The sequence below is a fragment of the Cornus florida genome, unplaced genomic scaffold, assembly GCF_030987335.1.
Source record: "Cornus florida cultivar Cherokee Brave unplaced genomic scaffold, ASM3098733v1 CherokeeBrave_3.0.0_Hap2_Chr05, whole genome shotgun sequence".
In the NCBI taxonomy this organism is placed as follows: Eukaryota; Viridiplantae; Streptophyta; class Magnoliopsida; order Cornales; family Cornaceae; genus Cornus; species Cornus florida.
This window is the reverse complement of record NW_026775575.1, coordinates 106967020-106989060: the sequence shown is the minus strand read 5'-3', so window position 1 is coordinate 106989060 and position 22041 is coordinate 106967020. Positions and strand designations below refer to the sequence as shown.

The 22041-nt window shown below is 36.4% G+C and overlaps 1 protein-coding gene across 1 annotated transcript; it reads right to left on the bottom strand.

Moving 5' to 3' along the window:
* Positions 1 to 645: 645 nt before the first annotated feature.
* On the bottom strand, positions 646 to 3948 carry LOC132308327 (heat shock cognate protein 80). The gene is made up of 3 exons (XM_059806379.1): positions 3702 to 3948; positions 2755 to 2896; positions 646 to 2666 (listed from the first exon to the last, which is right to left on the bottom strand). Exons 1-3 carry the CDS (start codon positions 3822 to 3824, stop codon positions 832 to 834), a joined length of 2100 nt encoding a protein of 699 aa, XP_059662362.1. The 5' UTR covers positions 3825 to 3948; the 3' UTR covers positions 646 to 831.
* Between the last annotated feature and the right edge of the window lie 18093 nt (positions 3949 to 22041).

Sequence of the window (22041 nt, the reverse complement as noted above, 5' to 3'; positions counted from 1 at the left end):
AGGGACGAATGAGACATTATTCTTTATTCTTTCTCCCGGAAGAGATTGTGTATTTCCTTATAAGAGATTGTGTATTTCCTTATATTGGATAGAAGAAAATTAATTTATAATTTCCTATGTTAAAAGAAATAAATGAGACATAATTCTTTCTTCAGGAAGAAATTGTGTATTTCTTTATATTGGATAGTAGAAAATTAATTTATAATTTCCTATGTTAAAAGAAATAATGAAGGAAAAAAATTTTACTTTTTTTTTCATTATATTTAATAATATTTATTATATGATAATTTATAGAGAATAATATTATAATTTAAAATTTATATAATTTATAATATTTATTATATTATAATTTATATTAAATAGTATTATAATTTAAAACTTGTATAATTTAGGTATAATCTTTCTTCTTAATTAAAACTTGTTTGGTAGAGTTTTCAATTCAATGGATTAATTACTCGAGCCAGGCGAAGACTTCACGATACCAAAATAACACCATCATCAGAAGAGAGAAGCAACACTTAATATTCAATTGACATCTAAGGTATAACCATGATGATCAAACTCAAAAAGCCTTTTAGTCCAGGAAGAACCAGAAATTATTGAAAATAAAAAGCGTATAAGCAAAAACAACCATTAGAAGAAAAATTACCAACAACGACTAGATTTTTAGATATTAAAGAGCCGATTGTACCAATTGCACAAGTTCCACATCAAAAAAGGCATTTAAAAATGCAGATCTAATCCACCAGTTTCAACACAAAAAAGATAAAAACCTAAACAAGTAGAGAAAGTTTGAATCATTATAAAACTAAAAGCCACCAGAGCTGTTGCTTAATCAACCTCTTCCATCTTGCTCCCCTCGGTATCAGCATCCGCTTCCTCCAATGGAGGCATGTCTACATCAGCTTCACCAGCTTCTTCATCAATGCTCAGACCAAGTTTGAGCATCCTATGGATTCGGTTTCCGAAGGTGTTGGGGTCGTCAAGGCTAAAGCCAGAAGTTAGCAGTGCAGTCTCAAACAGCAAGAGAACCAAGTCCTTCACAGACTTATCGTTCTTGTCTGCATCAGCCCTCTTCCTGAGCTCCTCCATTATGGGATTCTCAGGGTTGATCTCCATTGTCTTCTTGCTTGACATGTAGCCAGCCATGCTCGAGTCCCTTAGAGCCTGTGCCTTCATGATCCTCTCCATGTTGGCAGTCCATCCATACTCCCCAGTCACCAAACAGCAGGGAGAGTCAACTACACGATCAGACACCATGACCTTCTCAACCTTGTCGCCCAATATATCCTTGATCACCTTGCAAAGACCCTCAAACTGCTCTTTTAGAGCCTCCTTTTTCTGCTTCTCATCCTCACTTTCATCAAGTTTCAGACCTTCCTTGGTTGCTGAGACCAGCTTCTTACCCTCAAATTCCTTCAGCTGTCCCACTGCATACTCATCAATAGCATCAACCATGTAGAGCACCTCATAGCCTTTCTTCTTCAGCCTCTCAAGGAATGGAGAGTTCTCCACGGCCTTCTTGCTCTCACCAGTGATGTAATAAATGTCATTCTGGCCCTCCTTCATCCTAGTCACATAATCCTTCAAGCTAGTCATTTCATCACCACTCTTGGTGGAGTGGTATCGAAGCAATTCAGCAAGCTTAGTCTTGTTCTGGGAATCCTCATGAATGCCAAGCTTGAGGTTCTTTGAGAAGGCCTCGTAGAACTTATTGTAATCCTCCTTGTTCTCAGCAATTTCAAAGATGAGCTCAATGCACTTCTTCACCAAGTTCTTGCGAATGACTTTAAGAATTTTGTTCTGTTGCAATGTCTCCCTCGAGATGTTCAGAGGAAGGTCCTCAGAATCCACAATACCCTTAACAAAGCTCAGATACTCGGGAATAATCTCCTCACAGTTGTCCATTATGAAAACACGGCGGACATAAAGCTTGATGTTGTTGGGCTTCTTCTTTGTGTCAAAGAGATCAAAAGGCGCCCTCTTAGGCACAAAGAGAACGGCCTTGAACTCCAATTGGCCCTCAACTGAAAAGTGCTTCACAGCCAAGTGCTCCTCCCAATCGTTGGTAAGGCTCTTGTAGAAAGCTGCATACTCTTCCTTTGTGATCTCCTCTGGCTTCCTCATCCAAATAGGCTTCTGTTTGTTCACCAAAGACCATTCATGGGACACTTCCTTGATTTTCTTCTTTTTCTTCTCTTCCTTCTCTTTCTCTTCGTCAACCTCCTCTACCTTCCCTTCCTCATCCTTCTTCTCTTCCTCATCCTCATCATCAGAAATTTCCTTTTCAGTGGTCTTCTCAATCCAGAGGGAAATTGGGTAGCTAATGAACTCAGAATGCTTTTTAATCAGGTCCTTGAGGCGACGCTCCTCAAGGTACTCAAGCTGGTCTTCTTTGAGGAAGAGGGTAATTTTCGTGCCCCTTCCAAGGATCTCACCAGAGTTGTCCCTGGTAACAGTGAAAGACCCGCCAGCTTGTGATTCCCATACATACTGCTCATCATCATTGTGCTTTGTGGTGACAATGACCCTCTCGGCCACCAAGTAAGCTGAATAGAATCCGACACCGAACTGACCAATCATACTAACATCAGCACCAGCAGCAAGAGCTTCCATAAACTCCTTGGTCCCTGACCTTGCAATTGTCCCAAGATTGTTTACCAAATCTGCAAATTATATAACATTACAAAAATAGTTAACAGATGTACATAAGCCTAACAACACATCATGAGCACTACTGATATTACAACTTACCAGCCTTGGTCATGCCAATTCCACTGTCAATGATGGACAATGTGTTGTTAGTCTTGTCGGGAATAATGTGTATGAAAAGCTCTGGTTGTCCATCTAGCTTGCTCTTATCCGTTAAGCTCTCAAAACGAATCTTATCAAGCGCCTAATGGTTTGAATATTCAAGAAGAGCCATCAGATTAAATTGAAGAAAAATAATATATTCCAGTAGTAAATACAAGTTTCTGTCACTTTCAAACATGCTTCAACTATGTAATACAGGAGTGGAAGATAATCCAAACAAATTAGGGTTCCCTATTTTCTACAGATAAACAGATTAATTAATACAACAATTTTTTGGAATGGACAAAAAAATATTAAGCAGGGTTAAGGCTTCTTGTCCAGAAGCCCCAAAAAAAACTATGATCATCATAATCCACCATAATAAACTATGGATGGAAACATAATTACAAAACGTATGTAATAAGGACACAGAAAATAAAACAAGTATTCACAAGTTGCTTCAGTTTTTTCCACGTTATATAAAAGTTCGATGCAACATCGCACAAAATAATTTAAGCTTCAGTAACGCTCTGATTTCTTAAAGTGAAAAAAAAATACAGAGAAATATTCCATGAATCTTAGCAATTCGGAGATCCAGATATCTAAAGACAAAAAATACAATACGATAAATAAGCATGCTAAACTATCGCAGCATATTAATTTGTTTGTATACCATTATTTTCTCTTGTTTTCTCGGTAAACAAACTAACTATTCACCTTACAATCTTTAGGTTTAGATCGAAACATAACACATGAATCAAACACTAAATCGCGATCTAAATATCCACAACTAAGCCAAAAATCAACAGGTTACAGATCCACAGCATTAAAACAAATTTTTCAACGCATCAATCTATTCCCTAAAGGAAATCAAAAAAAGAGAGGGAGAAACGAGTAAGGATACTCACATCGGAGGCATTACTGATGAGCTCACGAAGAAAGATTTCTTTATTGCTGTAAAATGTGTTGATGATCAAACTCAACAATTGGTTGATTTCGGCCTGGAACGCAAACGTTTCGATATCTGCCATTATCGATCTCTGAAACTATTTCTCTTTCTCTCTACAAGATTTGAATGACGAAGGAGTCGTCTAGGGTTTGCGAGAGCGAAAGGCAGTGTGTGAAGAGTGAGAACAGAGGAGGTGGGATTTTATAAGGACGTTTGCTAGGGTTTCTCCCTTCTAGATTGTTCTAATCGGACTATGATTTATTTTGTGGTCGGTCATTAGCTAAAACATTGTTCTAATCGGACTATGATTTATTTTGTGGTCGGTCATTAGCTAAACAATGGATGGGTATGATTTAGTCATCCTTGTTTATAGGGGTTTAAAGTCCCGTGGGACCAGGTGAATACGTGTCTGATATCAAGACGGTACTCTTCTGTCCAATCGGATGGTGGAGCTACCATAAGCTAACTCTCTTGTTTTTTCCTATTACGTGTCTTCACGAGTCCTTTGCTTTTAGAATTTTTTCTTTTATTACTATATACGTAGTACATTAAGACATGTATTCAATTTTTTAAAATATATATATATAACATAATTAAATTTTCATCTTTTATTTTTGCGTAAATAACACGAATATTTTTTATGATTTGCCATAATGATAGGAACTTCTTTTATGATTTGAAAAGTTATTCGGACTTCCCCCATTAAATGCATTAACAAATTTGTCTAATTTATTAAAATACCCTCAAATTGTTATGGTAAATAGTTATAATATCCATCTATATAGGTGAAAGAGAAGAGATGGACCAAGAGTAATATGAAAGTTTTAATTTATTAAGTCAATGATATTAATAAAATATGTCATTGACTTGTGTTGACCATAACAAAAAGGAGGCTCGTGTATGTTAGTTTTATTTTTAAGGAGGTCTGAGCAAGTTGTTATGATATATGAGTGTAGCACTCATATGTGTGTGTGAAAGAAAGGAGATGGACGAAGGGTAATATAAGAATTTTAATTTATTCAATCCATGACATAAGTAAAATTTTGGATTGACTTTCGTTGATGGTAGCATAAGGGAGGTGATTAGTTTTATTTTTAGGGGAGGTCTGGGCAACTTTACAAATTATAGAAGAAGTGCCTATGACAAATCATAAAAAAAGGTAAGTGTAATTTGCCTTTTATTTTTTTGACTCATTTTGACTAGAATGTATAACTTGTTTTAAAGGGTTGCGCAGGGAGGCGCATATGTTGTTGGGGGGGGGGGGGGGGGGGGGGAACTCAAACGATCCGGTTCTGTAATAATAGGGATCAGTTGAACTTTTGTGAATCGGTACAACTTATGTGACTTTGTTGATGGAGATGGTATTATTGCAAATTTGGAAACCGGGGGGAACTCAAAATTATTGTAGCGGTCCGGTTCTGTAATAACAGGATCAGTTGAACTTTTGTGAATCGGTACAACTTATGTGACTTTGTTGATGGAGATGGTATTATTGCAAATTTGGAAACCTGTTATACATGCATGAATTAATTTCCTATTCTAATTTTGTCAAAAATATTAAAAAAAAAAAAAAAATCGGAATTATTGAGCAAGATTGATATGAAAAGAAAGTGTACTCAACTTGGTCCGGCCCTAACTCTAACATAAAAATATAAAAATAAAAATAAATTAAATTAATGTCATAAAGTAGATTTTATAATTGAAGTTTACAAGAGTTCACAAAATTTAATAGCCACTTGAATCACCAGAATAAAAAGTAACAAAAAATCATTCTCATCATATTTTGTTATCTACCATATTTTTTTTAGGGTAAAATACAAAAAAAAACCCTTGAAATATGGAAAAACCTGCAACTAACTCCCTGAACTACTAAAAATTCAAGAAACCCCTTGAACTATGTAAAAAAAGTTGCAGATCACCCCATCCGGTCAAGGTCCGATGAGAATTAGCTATTAAAATTTATTGAATTATTTTAAAAGACCATACTGCCCTTAGAAGCATGAAATCACAAGAGTGCCCTTAACCCTCAAACATGGCTTTAACCAAATTTCCCCAAATCACAGAACTCTGTAGTTTTTTGTTGGTCATATCCATCTCCTTAAATTCATTTCCCGTTTTGCTGCCAACGAACCTAGAAACGGCGCCGGCGAGGACAGAGGACAAAGGACAGTGGTACAAGGATTTACCGGTGAGCACGCGAGCTGGGTGTGGCTGGCGATGGTAGCGAGCTTGACGAAATGACTATCCAGTAAGCACAGTGGAGAGGACGGCATGAATGAGCCACCAAAAATGGACCTACGACCACAGTGACGGCGAGAATGTCGGCAAGCTCGTGAGGATGCCCAATAAGGCAGCAAAGAAGGCTTACGGCAAGCTCGAAACGGCAGGGAAGCAAGGATTCAACAGTGATCACACGTGACTTGGAATGAACCTTACCGGCGATGAACAAAAAGGTCAGCGGCACTGTAACTAAACTTACCGGCCAAACAAATTACACTATAAATTTTGAGACTGTAATTATTGGTGGAAAAATTGCAGAATAGGTTTTGAGCGTATAATGGCGATGATGGTGATTGCGGAAGTGGTGGCGATGATGGTGATTGCAATGGGCGTGGATGAGGCTCCAATCACCACCAGTATACATATATATATATATATATACCTTACAATAAAGAGAGAAATATACTGGGTGAGAGTTTTAGAGAGGGAAATTTGTACTATGATCAAATCCATGCCTGCAACAAGAATTCTTGGTCACCGAATATGTAGGCGTGGCTGAAGCGAAGGGCAATTACGGCCATCAGAGCAGACGGAGCAAGAGCGTCACGAACGAAGATATCGATTAGCTGAAAACTGGGTTTGATTCACAAGATATGCATGGATCAAAGGTCTCTGTCTCTAAACCTACTCCATCTCTCTAAATTGGCATCAAATAATTCCTCCATTCTACTGAATCGGTAAACCCTCTCTTTCTCTCTAAACCCACTCAAAGCTAATTTTAGTTGGATTCATAAGCTATTGAAGAGAAGATGCTCAAAAACAAAAGACCACCCAGAAAATCAACACACACAAAAACACAAATACCCACCTTTTATAACTAGCAAAAAAAGAATGAATTTTGAGTTTCTTATTTCAAATATTCAACAAAACTATTGCTCTGGTTCACTGGGTGTCCTATGGTTGAGTTGTCCGTAGTTGTTGGGCTTGAAGATTTGGACAAAAAGGGCTTTGTTTGGTGGTGATGATAGGTTGGTGGGGGGTCTAGGTTTATCGTTCTTTGTATGTAAGTGATGAATTTATGGATTTGGTTTACACTAGCGAGCTCAAAGCGTCGGCTACACAGCTCATACCGGCGAGCTCTAAGCATTGAGAGCTTCATCGCAATCGAAGTGTTCAAAGTTGTGCATCACCATGATCGAAGTGTTCAAAGCGGCGTCAAAGTGGCTTCCTTTTCTGCTCTTTGTGTTTGCCTTGAATAAAGGAAGGTGGGTTAGGGTTTGGTTGTTGTGTGGCAATCCTTATCTCTTGTGGCAATCCTGTTGGTTGGTTAGATGTTGTTTGCCACGTCAATAAGTGAAATTGAGATTATAAGCAAACTATGTCGTTTTATTGGAAGGGCAAATCCATCTTTTTTCTTTTTCGGTGGCCTGAGTGGGCAAATTGTAACAAATTGAAAGTTCAGGAAGGTTTCTTGTAGTTCCGGGGGGTTAGTTGCAAAACCCCCATAGTTCAGGGTTTTTTTTTTTTTTTTTTTTTTTTTTTTTTTTTTTTTTTTTTTTTTGCATTTTATCCTCTTTTTTATTTGAAGAATTGAAACTATTACGCGACCTTTTATAAATAAAAAAAACAGACGACGAGACAAGTATTATATTATATTCTCCTCCACTTAGATTGGGCTTAAGTTTATAAAAATAAAAATAAATTTAGTTAAAAAAGGGCTAGCTTGATTGAACTGTATGAGCTGCACTAAAAAGAAATTAGGCTATATTCTTCTCCACTTAGATTGAGCCTAAGTTTATAATAAAAAAATAAAGAATAAAAAGGTTACAAATGAGCTGTATTTACATGAGCCTTCACCAACTGAACTGTAATTCATTTTATAAATAATTTTTTTTTTCATAATATATATACTATATATATAGGCTTACAAAAAAATTTGGGGCACTCCAAATTAAGGGGCGATGTGCGGTGGCACCACTCGTACCTATGCATAATTGAGGGGGAGAGTTTATAGAATTGAGAGGAAGATACATATACATTGATATTCACATATTGATATATGTTGATTGTTTATCTTTCTTGATTAAGCTTCACGGGTAGTTTTGTTGAGCTAATGTGCAGATTACAAGTTGTTACATGTATTGAAGCTTCATGATGTTCAAGAAGAGTTTCGTTTTATTTCTTTGACAATCATTGTAATTTGCTTTTTCTGTTTGGGTAGATTACATGTTGTTTTTAGGGTTTTGTCATGAAATTGCCAAAGGGGGAGATTATAAGATATATATTTTGGGAAGATTGTAAAATATATATATTCTGTTATTGGCAACTTTCGGTGTCAAAATAAGTCCTAGTCAGTTGTAAATTCAAGTTACTATATCTGGATCGACAGGGATTGCGGAAAGGAAAGGTTGTTCAAAGTTACCATAATTGAGATTTTTTTTTAAAGAAGGTAAGAACAACACATTAGGAAGGATTCTAAAAAAGGTTGGACACATTCTACACTTTCCGTTTTGTTCGGAACAAGATTTTACATTCTATCTATCTTAAATTGGTTCAAGAATAATCAAACAGGTTTAACTTGAACTGGTTCAAGATTTATCGAACAAGTTCAACTTCACCAGAGTGGCGATTTTAGAGTCTGTCCATCTTGAATCGGTTCAAGAAGTCCTGGTACTATTCTAACTTCAGTTTCCTTCTTCTGAATGTTTCCTTTTTAATCCCAACTTCCTTCCAAATCCTATGCACGAATTTTATCATATTTTCTGAGGGATTAGGACTTTCTAAACTCTATATAAACCTTGTCATACACATTGGTTTAGACACGGCTTTTGCATATAAAATTTCAGATATTTGAAAGAGCCTTTTGAGAGATATTTTTTATTCATTCAGAAAATCAATTTGATTTTTCTGATTTTATTTTTCAGAGCACACACATAAACACAAGAGTGATTTAGGAGTGTTGTTCTCTATCTCATCGGAATTGAAGCATAATTGAAGATTCAGAAATTCCGGAAAAGCAGAATTCATTCGTTTTTCATCAAATTCAAATCTAGAAGAAAAGGGGTGAAGCGATCACACTTTGAAGGGGTCAGAGCATTCGTGAAGTGTTGTCTGATCTATCTGCAACTCTTCTACAGAGATCGAGAGTAAGCCTAAGGTTGAGACCTGTTGGACGGGGGAGTCGCAAAGTTAGGGATTGTCAGCAATTGGTTTTTGGTAGAACGATAGGGTGTGAGACTGAGTCAAAGTTCGGTATACTTTGCTTCAAATATAGTGGATCGTTTATCTCAGGACTAGAGAGTCCAACGAGGTTTTTCCTGTTACAATTGGTCTATTCTACCAATTGGGATTTCCTCGATAAAATCCTGATGTCATCTCTTGAACTCTATTTATTTTACTTGCACTTTATTTTTGCTTTGTGGTTTGATTTTAGTTTTATTTCGGTAAAATTAAAATAAGTAAAAATTGGATAAAAGAGCAAGTTGAATTTATTTACCATCTCTCTAGATTATCTATCCATATAATATATTCCACAACCACTCCGCTGCGCACACTCAACAGCACCACCCAAGGGGCGGCCCAAGGTGAGCGGTTCAAAGAGAGAAAAAAGAGGGGGTTGGTGAGTAATGAGTTTGAAGACTCTGAGATAAGTGTAAGAGGTTGTTTAGTTAGAGCCGGAGAGGAAAGATGTAAGAGATTGGGAGTGTTGTGAAGAAAGGAAATAGTATATGTAATTTGCTAGTGTAAAATGTAGTCTCAAAAGAGATGATGAGTGAAATTGAGTAGGGTTTTGATATCTGGTTGTATATTTTATTTCTTGATTCATAATAGTATAAAATATTATGTTATGTGTGGATGTATATGATTTTTATCCCATATATATCTGTGTAATGATGAGAAAGATATTTAACTCTCAATAATAGTCTATTATTGGGTTGATTGAAAGAAATTAATATCCATAATTTTAATTTAATTTTTTTCTAACAAGGGTAAATTTTCCTCTCACAAATTAATATCCATAATTTTAATTTAATTTTTTTCTAACAAGGGTAAATTTTCCTCTCACATTCTCTTCACTATTAGATGAACGCAAAATGGTGGACTCGAGAAATGTGTCATCAATCCTTGTATATTTTCCTCTTCATATTTGGGTAACAAAGAACAAAAGGAAAGGATTGCTATCCAAAAAAAAAAGAAAAAGAACAAAAGGATTGTTTTATTCCTTTTTATTTTTTTTATTTTTTTTCAGTTTTATTCCTCTTGAAAATACACTTTAAATGAGTTATTTATAAATTCGGACATAGTTTAGGGGTTTTTGTTTTGCACTCTACCCTATATTTCGCGAGTTGATGAAGTTACTTGATTTGAACATGTAGCAGGTTGAAGCAAATTATAATTAAACATACAGATGAATAAGCAAATTCTAGAAAGAAAGAAAAAAAAAAAAAAAATGTAGTTTAGGCAGACTTAGATTTATTATAGGATTGTTTATTTAAGAATCAGCACTGGTCATGAAATCTTATTATAGGAATGTTTCTTTAAGAATCAGCACTGGTCATGAAATCGATTTGTTGTAATTATGCTTAGACAATTATCACCGGCTCACATTAATGAAAAGGAGAGGGAAAATAATTTAACTAATTTATTAAATTTGCATTAATATATTGCGGTATTTTTTTATTTAAATAATTTATTAACTTTTTAGAAATATATTGTATAAAAGTTTTTTTAAGGTAGAAAATTTTAAACCGAGTATAAAAGATTTTATTATAAATAGTAAAATTTTAATTATAAGTTAATCATTTTAAAAAATAGTACTTACAAACCTATTTATTTGTTCCATTTTTATGATAAATTGATATTAATAATAAAATTAAGGTAATGATGTAATTAATATTTAGATAAGAGAAAAGGTAATAAAATAATTTAATAAGAAATGATAAATTTTAATGAGAAATGGTAAAATAATATTTTGTGATGAATTTGTCTTTAATTACAACAAATAAATAGTTTTAGGGAAGCAATTTCTAATTCAAAAAGATTATTTGCAAAAGGGCAATAATAGTTTAAGAGGGATTTATTGCACTTTACCCCAAAATATATTATTTAAGATTATTACTAAATTTATTACTTTTTATTTTCATGTTATTCAAACAATGATAATTTCTTATAATTTTATCAAATTTTTTTTTAGACTAGTCAGATACATAACAAAAATTTTACCCTTTTTTCATTGATTGTACTTTACTTTTCACTATTAATTTTCATCTAACCACAAATAAGCTTAATCATTTATGTTTTATTTAGCAAGACCTTAGGAATAGCTTTATAGTAAAGTAAGTTAAGGCGAGGTTCTTTTTTATTTTAGAATATTCATTTCTATATAATTAGAATAATAAAAAAAGGATTAATTTCATTAACACCCCCAAACATCACTTTTCAATGGCGTTTGACCACTTTTGACATGTAAAATGATGTTGCTACCCTTTTGACTTTGTTTGGACTTATCAAAAATCTGTTTCATATATAAAATGACTTAATTACCCTTAAAACCCATTTTAAGTGACCAAACTATCCAAAAATTCCCCCCCCCCCTTCTTCTTCTTCGACTAAAGTGTATGTGCGTGTGTATATCCATCAATTAAGAAAAATTTTAAAATCCATCAACCTTAATACCTGAATTAAGGGACACAGATTAATTGACTGAAATCCAGTGAAAAGAAGAAAGCTATTTGAAATTTCGGAAATGGAAAATCTAATGTTGGGATGTTCTGTACTATAGTTGAAAATCTGATTTTCTTTTTCGGTAAATGGATCCTCTCCAAGAATAGTTCTCTCTAGGCATTTACATGTATTAATCCTACGACTCCTAAGGCGCCACATCAACAACTTATTTTTGACTCGTTCCAAAGACTAAAAGTTACTACACTTTCTTAAAATATCTAACTATATTAAATTACAAGTTTACCCACATTTAAAAAAACTTTTTTTTTCTCTTTCTCTCTTTCTTCTCTCTCCTATATATATCCTGATTGGTATATATATATATATATATATACAGATTATATATGGAGTATTTCTTGATCCGCCATTGACAACTCACTCTCTCAAACCTCCTCTTTCTTTATTTCTATGTCGTTCCAGATGTCGCATCGAATTGGGTTCACAAGAATCCGTTGAAAAGTGGCGAACAAATGCTTCAAACCTTCAATCAATAAAATTGTTCAAGCTTGAAGCCTTCAAATCAATTAATAATTCCAATGCTTGGTGATGGCAATCAACAAAACTGTTCAAACTCTTAAATATATATTATTGGAGAACGGATCCTATTGTAGACATGGAAGCCGGATCACAAAACCCATGGCCACCTTCTCCGAGCGCATGGACGCCAGAGACAACATCCCCAAGACTCCAACGTATATGTGTATAATCTGTATATATATATAGCCATGTGTGTGTGTGTGTGTATATATATATATATATATATATATATATATATATATATATATATATATATATATATATATATATATATATGAGAGAGAAGGAAGAGAGAAGGAAGAGAAAAAAAAGTTTTTATTTTTTATTTTTAACGTGGGTAAACTTTAATTTAATATAGTTAGATATTTTTAAAAAGTGTAATAACTTTTAGTGTTTTGAATGAGTCAAAAATAAGTTGTTGATGTGGCGCTTTAAGAGTCGTAAGATTAATTCCTATATATGCCTGGAGAAAACTATTCTTAGAGAGGATCCGTTCCCATTTACATAAAATTTTAGATATATGAAATGGTTACATACTATAATGGAATGTCTAAAAATTTTAAAATTTTAATTCCCTTGATTTCTAAATTCTAAAAAATAAACTTTCAATGCACTGTCATCAAAAGGCTATTAAATATGCACTCAACCTTTGTGTAAATGAAGGGCTAGGATGGGTTTAATGGAAAACGGCTATATTGATCAAATCAAATATACATAGTGCCATAGTGAACATATGGAAGCAAACTCAAGATCTAGCTGAATAGAGAAATTATCATCAACCAATAGCTTGAAGAATCTGTGCCCATGGTTTAAATATATATACATGCATCTTATCTCTGATCAACGATTCAAACACAATGAGCTTTAAAGATAGAAACATATAATATATATATACAACAACTTAGAGAATCATACAGTGTGTCAAGCTATACCGAAAAGAAACAATAAAAAAACTTCAGAGACCAATTCGATGAACTTCAGATTAGCGACTGTAGAGGGAAAAAATCCCCCCTCCAGTAAGAATCGTCCATGTCATCACACTACAAATTTATATTAGATACAGCAAGGGCCCGATCGATATCAAGCCCAAATTGGGAGAACCTAATCCGAAACAAGCTCAGGCAAAGTCTTGCTTCCAAATAGATCGTTGACTCAGGCCATTCGGCCCATTTACTAAGCCTAGATGCGCACAATCTAATTCAGGCCCAGTGGAAGCGTCAACAACCCGTGGAGCCAAGGTTGAACTCTAAGCCCATTTACCGAATCATTTGGATCAGCCCACACGCAGCCCAATCTCAATTAAAGGTAGACTAGTCCTGCTAGACAAAGGATTCAGCAAAGAAAGCAAGTTCTGTGCAAGGAAAGTTTTGCATGGAAAGAATTGTAAAAAAGAAATGATTATAATTGTAAAGAATGTCATATATGGAATGGATTGGAGGACAAGCCAAGCGAGTCCTACCATAATTCCACCACCTTGTTTCTTATAAATAGAGGCCTAGACCTCCAATAAAAGGATGGAGCATTATACACTTATCTTTGAGTATTATAATTGCTTGTTCTGAGTGAGTTATATATATATTTTTTATTTATTTTAATAAAGAGAAATTTTGCACTTACACTCTGGCGCCGTCTGTGGGAAGCGTATAGAAATATATTCCCATTTTTGTTTCAAATTTTTTTTGTTTCCACGATCTGGAATGTCGAACGGAGAATCAACGGCAGTTGATCAGCAGATGGAGTTGATGCAAAAGATGCAAGAAGAGTTCTTGCACCAATTTGAAACACTTCGTCAGGCGAACGAAGCCAGTGTAGCTTAGATTGCCTTGTTTCAACAGCAAAACGACACCCTTCAAATCTCATGGCTCAGTTAACACCTCAGCCACCACCAGTTGATGTGACTGCACCTCTTCCCAACCAAAACACTCCTCAGGTTAATGAGCTTTAGGTCAATAGGGTTCAGCCTAATAAAGTTCAGCCCAGCGAAGTTCAGCAAGTGCAGAGGACAAGGTCCGAGGTGGTAGCTTCGAATAATCTTCCTCGTCGTACACATGATGAACCGGTCGAGTCCAGCCGGAAGCTTACGATATAGTCTAATAGTATTCCAGATGGTGCAGGAGTAAAGGAGGCCTTTGATGAGAAGAGACTCCTGAGAGTTCAAATGCCTGCCGAGATGGCCAGGGAACATAAGAATTCTTTCGTGAAGACCCCATTCACTGACGATTTGTACCTTGTTGACAAACCTAAGAAATTCACCATGCCTTTCTTTACCCAGTTTGATGGTACGGGAGATCCTTCTCGGCACCTAGATCACTACGCACAAAAGATGGCTCTAGACGATCACAATGATCTATGGATGTGCAAAGTTTTTCCTACCAGTCTAATAGGGGCTGCACTAGAGTGGTTTAGGAATAGGCCACACAAATCTATTCCAGACTATGAAACTCTATGCACTATGTTTCTTGCGTAGTATTGTGGTAATAAGAAGAAATTGAAGAGTATTGCTAGCCTTTTCACTATAAGGCAAAAGAAAGGTGAAACATTACAGGATTTCTTGTCTAGATTTAACATGGAGGCTTCGGAAATACCAGATTGCCCTCCTACTACCGCGATAGAAACATTCAAACTTGCAATGATTCAGGGAACCAAGTTCCATACATCCCTAGTTAAATATTCCCCTCCGGATATGCAGACTCTCAATGCAAGGGCGCAAATCTACATTCGGCTTGAGGAGAATGTGGCCCACCGAGCGTAATATGCCACCCTTGTCATAGTGGAGAACAAGCCTCAGGAAAAGGGTTTTAAACTCAAAAAGCCGAAAAAGCCAGCACGCTTCAACACTAGTCATTCAGATACCTGAGAAAAGGCAAAGGACAGAAGAAAGATTCATACCTCTTTGCACAACCTTGGCTCGGCTATTCCAAGAGAATAAGATAAAGTTTGCAGCTCCTCAGCCAATAAGGCAACCTTTGGAGCAGAGAGACATGAACAAGCATTGCGTCTACCATAGATATTATGGGCATACAATTAATGATTGCAAATCCCTTAGACGGCAGGTGGAAAACATGATAATGAGAGGTGAATTGGTAGACTACCTCACAACAAAGGAGTACGTGAAGCCCCGGGAGGTCAATCCTCGGAAAGTCGAAGGTAATCAAGTGAAGGTCATCGATGCAATACATGGAAGATCAGAGGATGATCAAGAATCAGAGGAGGTATATAGGTCCCGATTAAGGTCAGCCCATAAGCTAAGAAGGTTATCCTCAGTGAACACTATCGCTTCGGGAAGCGTCCACATTGGGTTCGGCGATAGAGATCTATCCAGAGTTCAACTCCCCCACGAGAATCCGTTGGTCATCAGTCTCTTGGTGGCGAATTACAATATTAAGAGGGTTTTGATAGACCTAGGTAGTAGTGCCAACATCATCACAAAGGCGGTCTTTGAGCAGCTGGAGATTCTGTCATCATCAATTCGGCCCACCTCTAACCCCTTGATGGGGTTTGATGGCACAAAGATGGACCCTCTTGGGGTAATTGACCTATCCGTGACCGCGGCAAAGAGGACACTGAAGGAGAACCTTGTTCTAACGGAGATCCACCCTTCTTATAATCTTATTATGGGAAAAGGCTGGATCCACCGAATGAACAGGGTTCTATCTTAGGGGAGATCAAGTTGTTGCCAAAGAATGTTACATGTTGACACAAAATGAAGCAAAGAAGGTAGCAAAACAGTCCTAACCAATCGCACCACCTGGGAACATATCCAAATAACAATTACAGAACCCTATTGTAATACCCCTAATTTTAAAAGGATAGTCTCAGTATTTTAATTATTGTTTTATTGCATTTTTGTGTGACTATTTGCTTATTTGCTTAATTGTTTAATTGTTTTAAGTATTTATTTGATTTAATTGTTTTAATTTTTTATTTGATTTAATTGTTTAATTATGTATTTAAATTACACTATTTGATTACTTGTTTTCTTTAATTGGATTGTTTATTTATTTGTATTTTGTGTTTTCTTTAATTGGATTAATTTAGTATTATTAATTTTAATGTGAAATTAGGGTTTTATTTCTTTTAGGTTTTCCCGTCTGTGATAGCCGACTAGTTTTTATTTGTTTTAGGATACTATTTCTTACGGCAGTAGAATTAGGTTTTGGCTAAAGCCTATATATATAGAATAGTAAATGTCGGCTTAGGGTTTTAAAATACACAACCCTTATTCATATACCAGAGAAATAGAGAGAAAACTAAAGAGAGTTTCAGTGAGGGTTTTTGGCTGTGGATCAAAGAACGGACCTAGGAGGAGGGAAGGTTGAGCAGTAGGAGGTTGACAGTGAATGGACGTAGTCGAAAAACTTAAGAAGACGGCGACAAGGTTTTGATTCCAAAACCGCGCAGGCAAGTTCTATTCTGTCTCTCTCCCCTTGGCCTGTGTTCTGTGCATACCTAGATGACCTCTAGGATTTTAATCGAATATTAAATGAACCTTGCATGTATAGTATTAGGTTAAACTAATTATCTGTATGTGTTGAATTTAATCTGGAAGTATTATTGCAAGTTTGGTTTCACCTTTTGATCTTTGAGCATGTTGAAACGGTAATTGTTTTGATTGTTCTTTTAATGCAAACTGTGGTAAATAAAGGACTAGATTGATAACTGGATGTAATTTAAGACCCTTAGGGTCAGTTTTAATGAAGAATAGAAGAGGTGGAAGTGGCCAAAGACGAAGCAGAAGGCCGTAGCCGGTTCTATGGAAGAGGGAGCCGGCTCCCCCAAGTGAAGAGCCGGCTCTGGGGAGTCAAGAGCTGGCTCCCACCCCTCAAGAATCGGCTCCAAGGTGCATGGAGCCGACTTCATGCTTCAATGGAGCCTGCTTTCCAGTTTTGAGAGCAGGCTCTCTCAAGTCTGTGTGTTCTGGAGTTTTTGCCGAGTACTGTTTGAGCAATTGGTTTTTCCTGAACTATTTTGGGACTTTACTGGGGAACTTAATATTTAATTTTGGGTGTTCTTAAGACCTCTAATTGAATAAGCTTTACCTCTAAGTTAATGGAACGAACAGTATAAAATTAAACCACTTTTCACGTTGTTAATGGATGGAAGGAAATTAATTGCTTAGTTTAATTTTAGCAATTTAATAGGATATAGTATGATTATAAATCTTATTTTAAATGCATGATAGAGTCATTTATTTATTAGATTTGATCTATGCATGCTCTAGATTTTAATTGTTAAAATATTAAACTCTTTTATACAATTACACGGATTAACGCTTAGATTTTAATTGCTGAGATATTAAACACTATTCTGTAATTATCTGGATTATGGTTTTGGACTTTAAATTGCTAAAATATTATTTATGTTTTGTAATTTACGTGAATGTTGAGGATTGTATGCACCGGTATGGGACGGTGCCATATTAGGGATGGTTTAGCTCAAAATGTTAAGACCTACCCTATTGGAATAAAGGAATGGATTGTAAAAATTGAATCTTACTTATATTTAAGTCAGATCGACTGAGTAAGTTGAGTGACTATCTGGATTAATTGTTATTTGTGGTTAAGTCAGATCAACTGAGTAAGTTAAATGACTATTTGGATTAATTGTTATTCGCGGTTAAGTCAGATCGACTAAGTAAGTTGAGTGACTATTAGATCAACTGAGTAAGTTGAGTGACTAACTGGTTTACAAGTCTTATGTTAGATCAATAAACAAGAGACTGACATACTCTGGTTTCAGATGGACTTTATATATATGATTATGGTACCACGATATGAGCCTGAGTCTCAGGATCATTAGTTAGGGAGCGTATATGCATTGGGATACATAGCTGGCTATGACAGTTGAGGTGTACCTTGTTAGTTCTAGGTACTCATGCCCACCTCTGGTACGTATTACATGTTGTCTTCTATTCAGGTTGAGACCCCTTTGTAGTCCAGTGAAAGTCCCTTAGTGTGGATATATGTATTTATGGACTAGATAGATATTGTTGAGATATCTAGGATTTATCTGCGTATCGGGTCTCTGTTTGGATTGTAGTTAGGATAGAACTTATTCGTGGGCCTGACCCACTCTTATATTTTTCAGGTGTTCGACAGTTTCTGACCTAGGGCTTGTTCTGGCTGAGCAGAGACGGTCATTCACTCTATCGACGACGTAGGATTTCATTCCATATTTTAGATTTGGTTTCTATTTTCAGTTGGCTATGTTCAGTTGGGATTTTGTTTAGGGGTCCACTAGATGGATTCCTGAGTTGTACTCGTGGTGGTTTTGGAGAGTTGGATTTTATTAATCTTTATTATTGAGGATTTTATATTTAGAATTCATTCAGCTTTAATTTGTATTTCTTAAATCTTTTATTATCTGTGTTTGTTAAATATTAATTGTTTGATATTCCCTCGGGTTTGGGCTTGGGCCTGATTAACCCATGTCTCGGATCTGAGGGGTATCACACCTCTGCCCAGGTATTTGAATGTAGAGGATGAGGCCGAAGCTGAAAAGCTTACTGAGGAATCTCCGGAGGCTATCAAAGTAATCCTCGGCGATCGTTAGAAAGTCACCTACGTAGGTTCTTCCCCCACAGCCGAAGAAAAGAAAATATTAATTGATGTCATTCGACGGAACGCAGATGCATTTTCTTGGGAGCATTCAGACATGGTGGGAATCAATCCTTCAGTCTTATGCCATAGCCTGAAGGTGGATCCAGCGTTCAAACCAGTCAAGCAGAGGCACAGAAGGTTCGCTCCTGAGCGCAACCGAATTATAGTTGAAGAGGTAAGCAAATTGCTCCAGGCGGGCTTCATCCGAGAGGTGCACTACCCACAATGGCTCTCTAACATGGTGGTAGTTCAGAAGAAGAATGAAAAATGGAGAGTGTGCATAGATTTTACAAATCTCAACAAAGCATGCTCTAAAAACAGCTTTCCATTACCCAAAATAGATCAGATAGTTGATGCTACTACTGGTTTTGAGAGACTCACATTTCTTGATGCATACTCCGTCTATAACCAAATCCCTGTGGATCTAGAGGATGAAGCGAAAACTGCTTTCATAATAGAGAAAGGCACATACTGTTATAGAGTCATGCCCTTCGGACTCAAGAATGCCGAGGCAACTTACCAACGCCTTGTTAACAAGATCTTTAATGAGATGTTGGGAAAGACAGTCGAGGCCTATATCAGCAACATGGTGGTCAAAAGTGTGAAGAAGGAGGAACATCCTAAGCACCTCCAAGAGGTCTTTGACACTTTGAGAAGGTATGATATGAAGTTAAACCCTTCGAAGTGCTCATTTATGGTTTCTTCAGGACAATTCCTCGGCCATATTGTAAATAAAAGGGGAATTGAGGTGAGTCCAGCTCAGTCTCAAGCCCTTATACAGAATCAAGAACTGAAAACCCACAGGGAAGTACAGGTTTTGACCGGTCAAATCGCAGCTCTCAGTCGATTTATCTCTCGATTGTCAGATAAGTGCAAACCATTCTTTGATACAATAAGGTCCAAGAGCAAAGACATATAGGGACCTCAACAGTAAGCTGCTCTCAACCAACTGAAGTGCTACATGGCTGAACCTCCAATTCTGTCGGCTCTGAAGCCTGGTGAAACTCTTATAATGTATTTAGCAATCTTCAGCATAACCACGAGTACAGTGTTGATTAGAGAAGAATGTAAGAATTAGTATCCAATTTTCTACACCAGTAAGACAATGACAGATGCAGAAACATGATACAGCAAAGCAGAGAAGGTCATACTAGCACTGGTGTATGCAAAGAGAAGCTTTGACATTACTTTGAGTCGCACAGCATCAAAGTTCTTACCAATTACCCCATGCGAGTCATTTTTTCCAAGCGAGACTTATCCAGAAGAATAACTAAATTGGCAATTGAACTCAGTTCCTTTGATATATCCTATGAACCAAAGGTGTTGCACCAAGGACAAGCACTAGCTAACTTCCTCTTGGAGTATGAGGATAAACCCGAAGAGCTAGGTCTTTCTGAGCCACAATGGGAGCTTCGGGTGGATAGTTCCTCGAATCAGATTAGTGCTGGGGCCGGAATCGTTATCATAACCCCCGAAGGCACCAAGCTGCAGCAATCAATCCATCTGACTTTTCCTACCACTAATAACAAGGCAGAGTATGAGGCCTTGCTCGCAGGACTTCGGTTAGCAAACCAGCTCCAGGTAAGGTGTCTAAAAGTTTTTAGTGATTCTCAACTTGTTGTGAATAAGGTAACAGGCCAGTATCCGCCCAAGGAAGATAGAATGAAAGCCTACAGGGAGGCTGTGGAGAGTGCCACACGAGGGTTCGATCAAATCGAATTCCATTAGGTACCTCGTGAGTAGAATTCTGAAGTAGATCAGTTGGCTGCTGCAGTGTCTTCTTCAGATGAAGATTTGGTCCGGATCGTACCAATTGACATCCTGGACAAATCAAGTATAAGTCCTCGGCAGGAGATAATGGTGATCCCAAATGTTCCACGCGAACCATGCTGGATGGATCCATTGGAAGCTTACCTCAAGGAGGGAACTCTTCCGGACCAAAAGGCCGAGGCACGGAAACTTAGGCTCACCGCAGCCAAATATTCATACAACAATAATCAATTATATCGGAAGTCATTCTCAGGTCCTTACTTGAAATGTTTAAGTCCCACTAAGGCCTTCACGATTTTGAAATAGGTTCATGATGGGGATTGTGGCAACCATTCTGGAGGTAGATCCTTAGCATATAAGGTCCTAACTCAAGGTTATTTCTGGCCTTACTTGGCTCGGAATGCTGAAGAGTATGCGAGAAGATGCGATAAGTGCCAGCAACATAGTCCAATGAAATATCAATCTGTCGAAGATTTGCATGCAATGGCGAATCCATGACCATTCGCTCAATGGGGGATTGATATGGTCGGTCATTTACCCAAAACTGTGGAGAAAAAGGAATATGCGTTGCTAGCCACGGATTATGTAATACCCCTAATTTTAAAAGGATAGTCTCGACATTTTAATTATTGTTTTATTGCATTTTTGTGTGACTATTTGCTTAATTGTTTAATTGTTTTAAGTATTTATTTGACTTAATTGTTTTAATTATTTATTTGATTTAATTATTTAATTATGTATTTAAATTGCATTATTTGATTACTTGTTTTCTTTAATTAGATTGTTTATTTATTTGTATTCTGTATTTTCTTTAATTGGATTAATTTAGTATTAATAATTTTAATGTGAAATTAGGGTTTTATTTCTTTTAGGTTTTCCCGTATGTGATAGCTGACTAGTTTTTATTTGTTTTAAGATACTATATCTTAAGGTAGTAGAATTAGGTTTTGGCTAAAGCCTATATATATAGAACAGTATATGTCGGCTTAGGGTTTTAAAATACACAACCCCTATTCACATACCAGAGAAATATAGAGAAAACTAGAGAGAGTTTTAGTGAGCGTTTTTGGCTGTGGATCAAAGGATGGACCTAGGAGGAGGGAAGGTTGAGCAGTAGGAGGTTGATGATGAACGGACATTGTCGAAAAACTTAGGAAGACGGCGACAAGGTTTTGATTCCAAAACTGCGCAGGCAAGTTCTATTCTGTCTCTCTTCCCTGGGCTTATGTTCTGTATATACCTAGATGATCTCTAGGATTTTAATCGAATATTAAATAAACCGTGCATGTATAGTATTAGGTTAAATTAATTATCTGTATGTGTTGAATTTAATCTGGAAGTATTATTGCAAGTTTGGTTTCACCTTTTGATCTTTGAGCATATTGAAACGGTAATTGTTTTGATTGTTCTTTTAATGCAAATTGTGGTAAATAAAGGATTGGATTGATA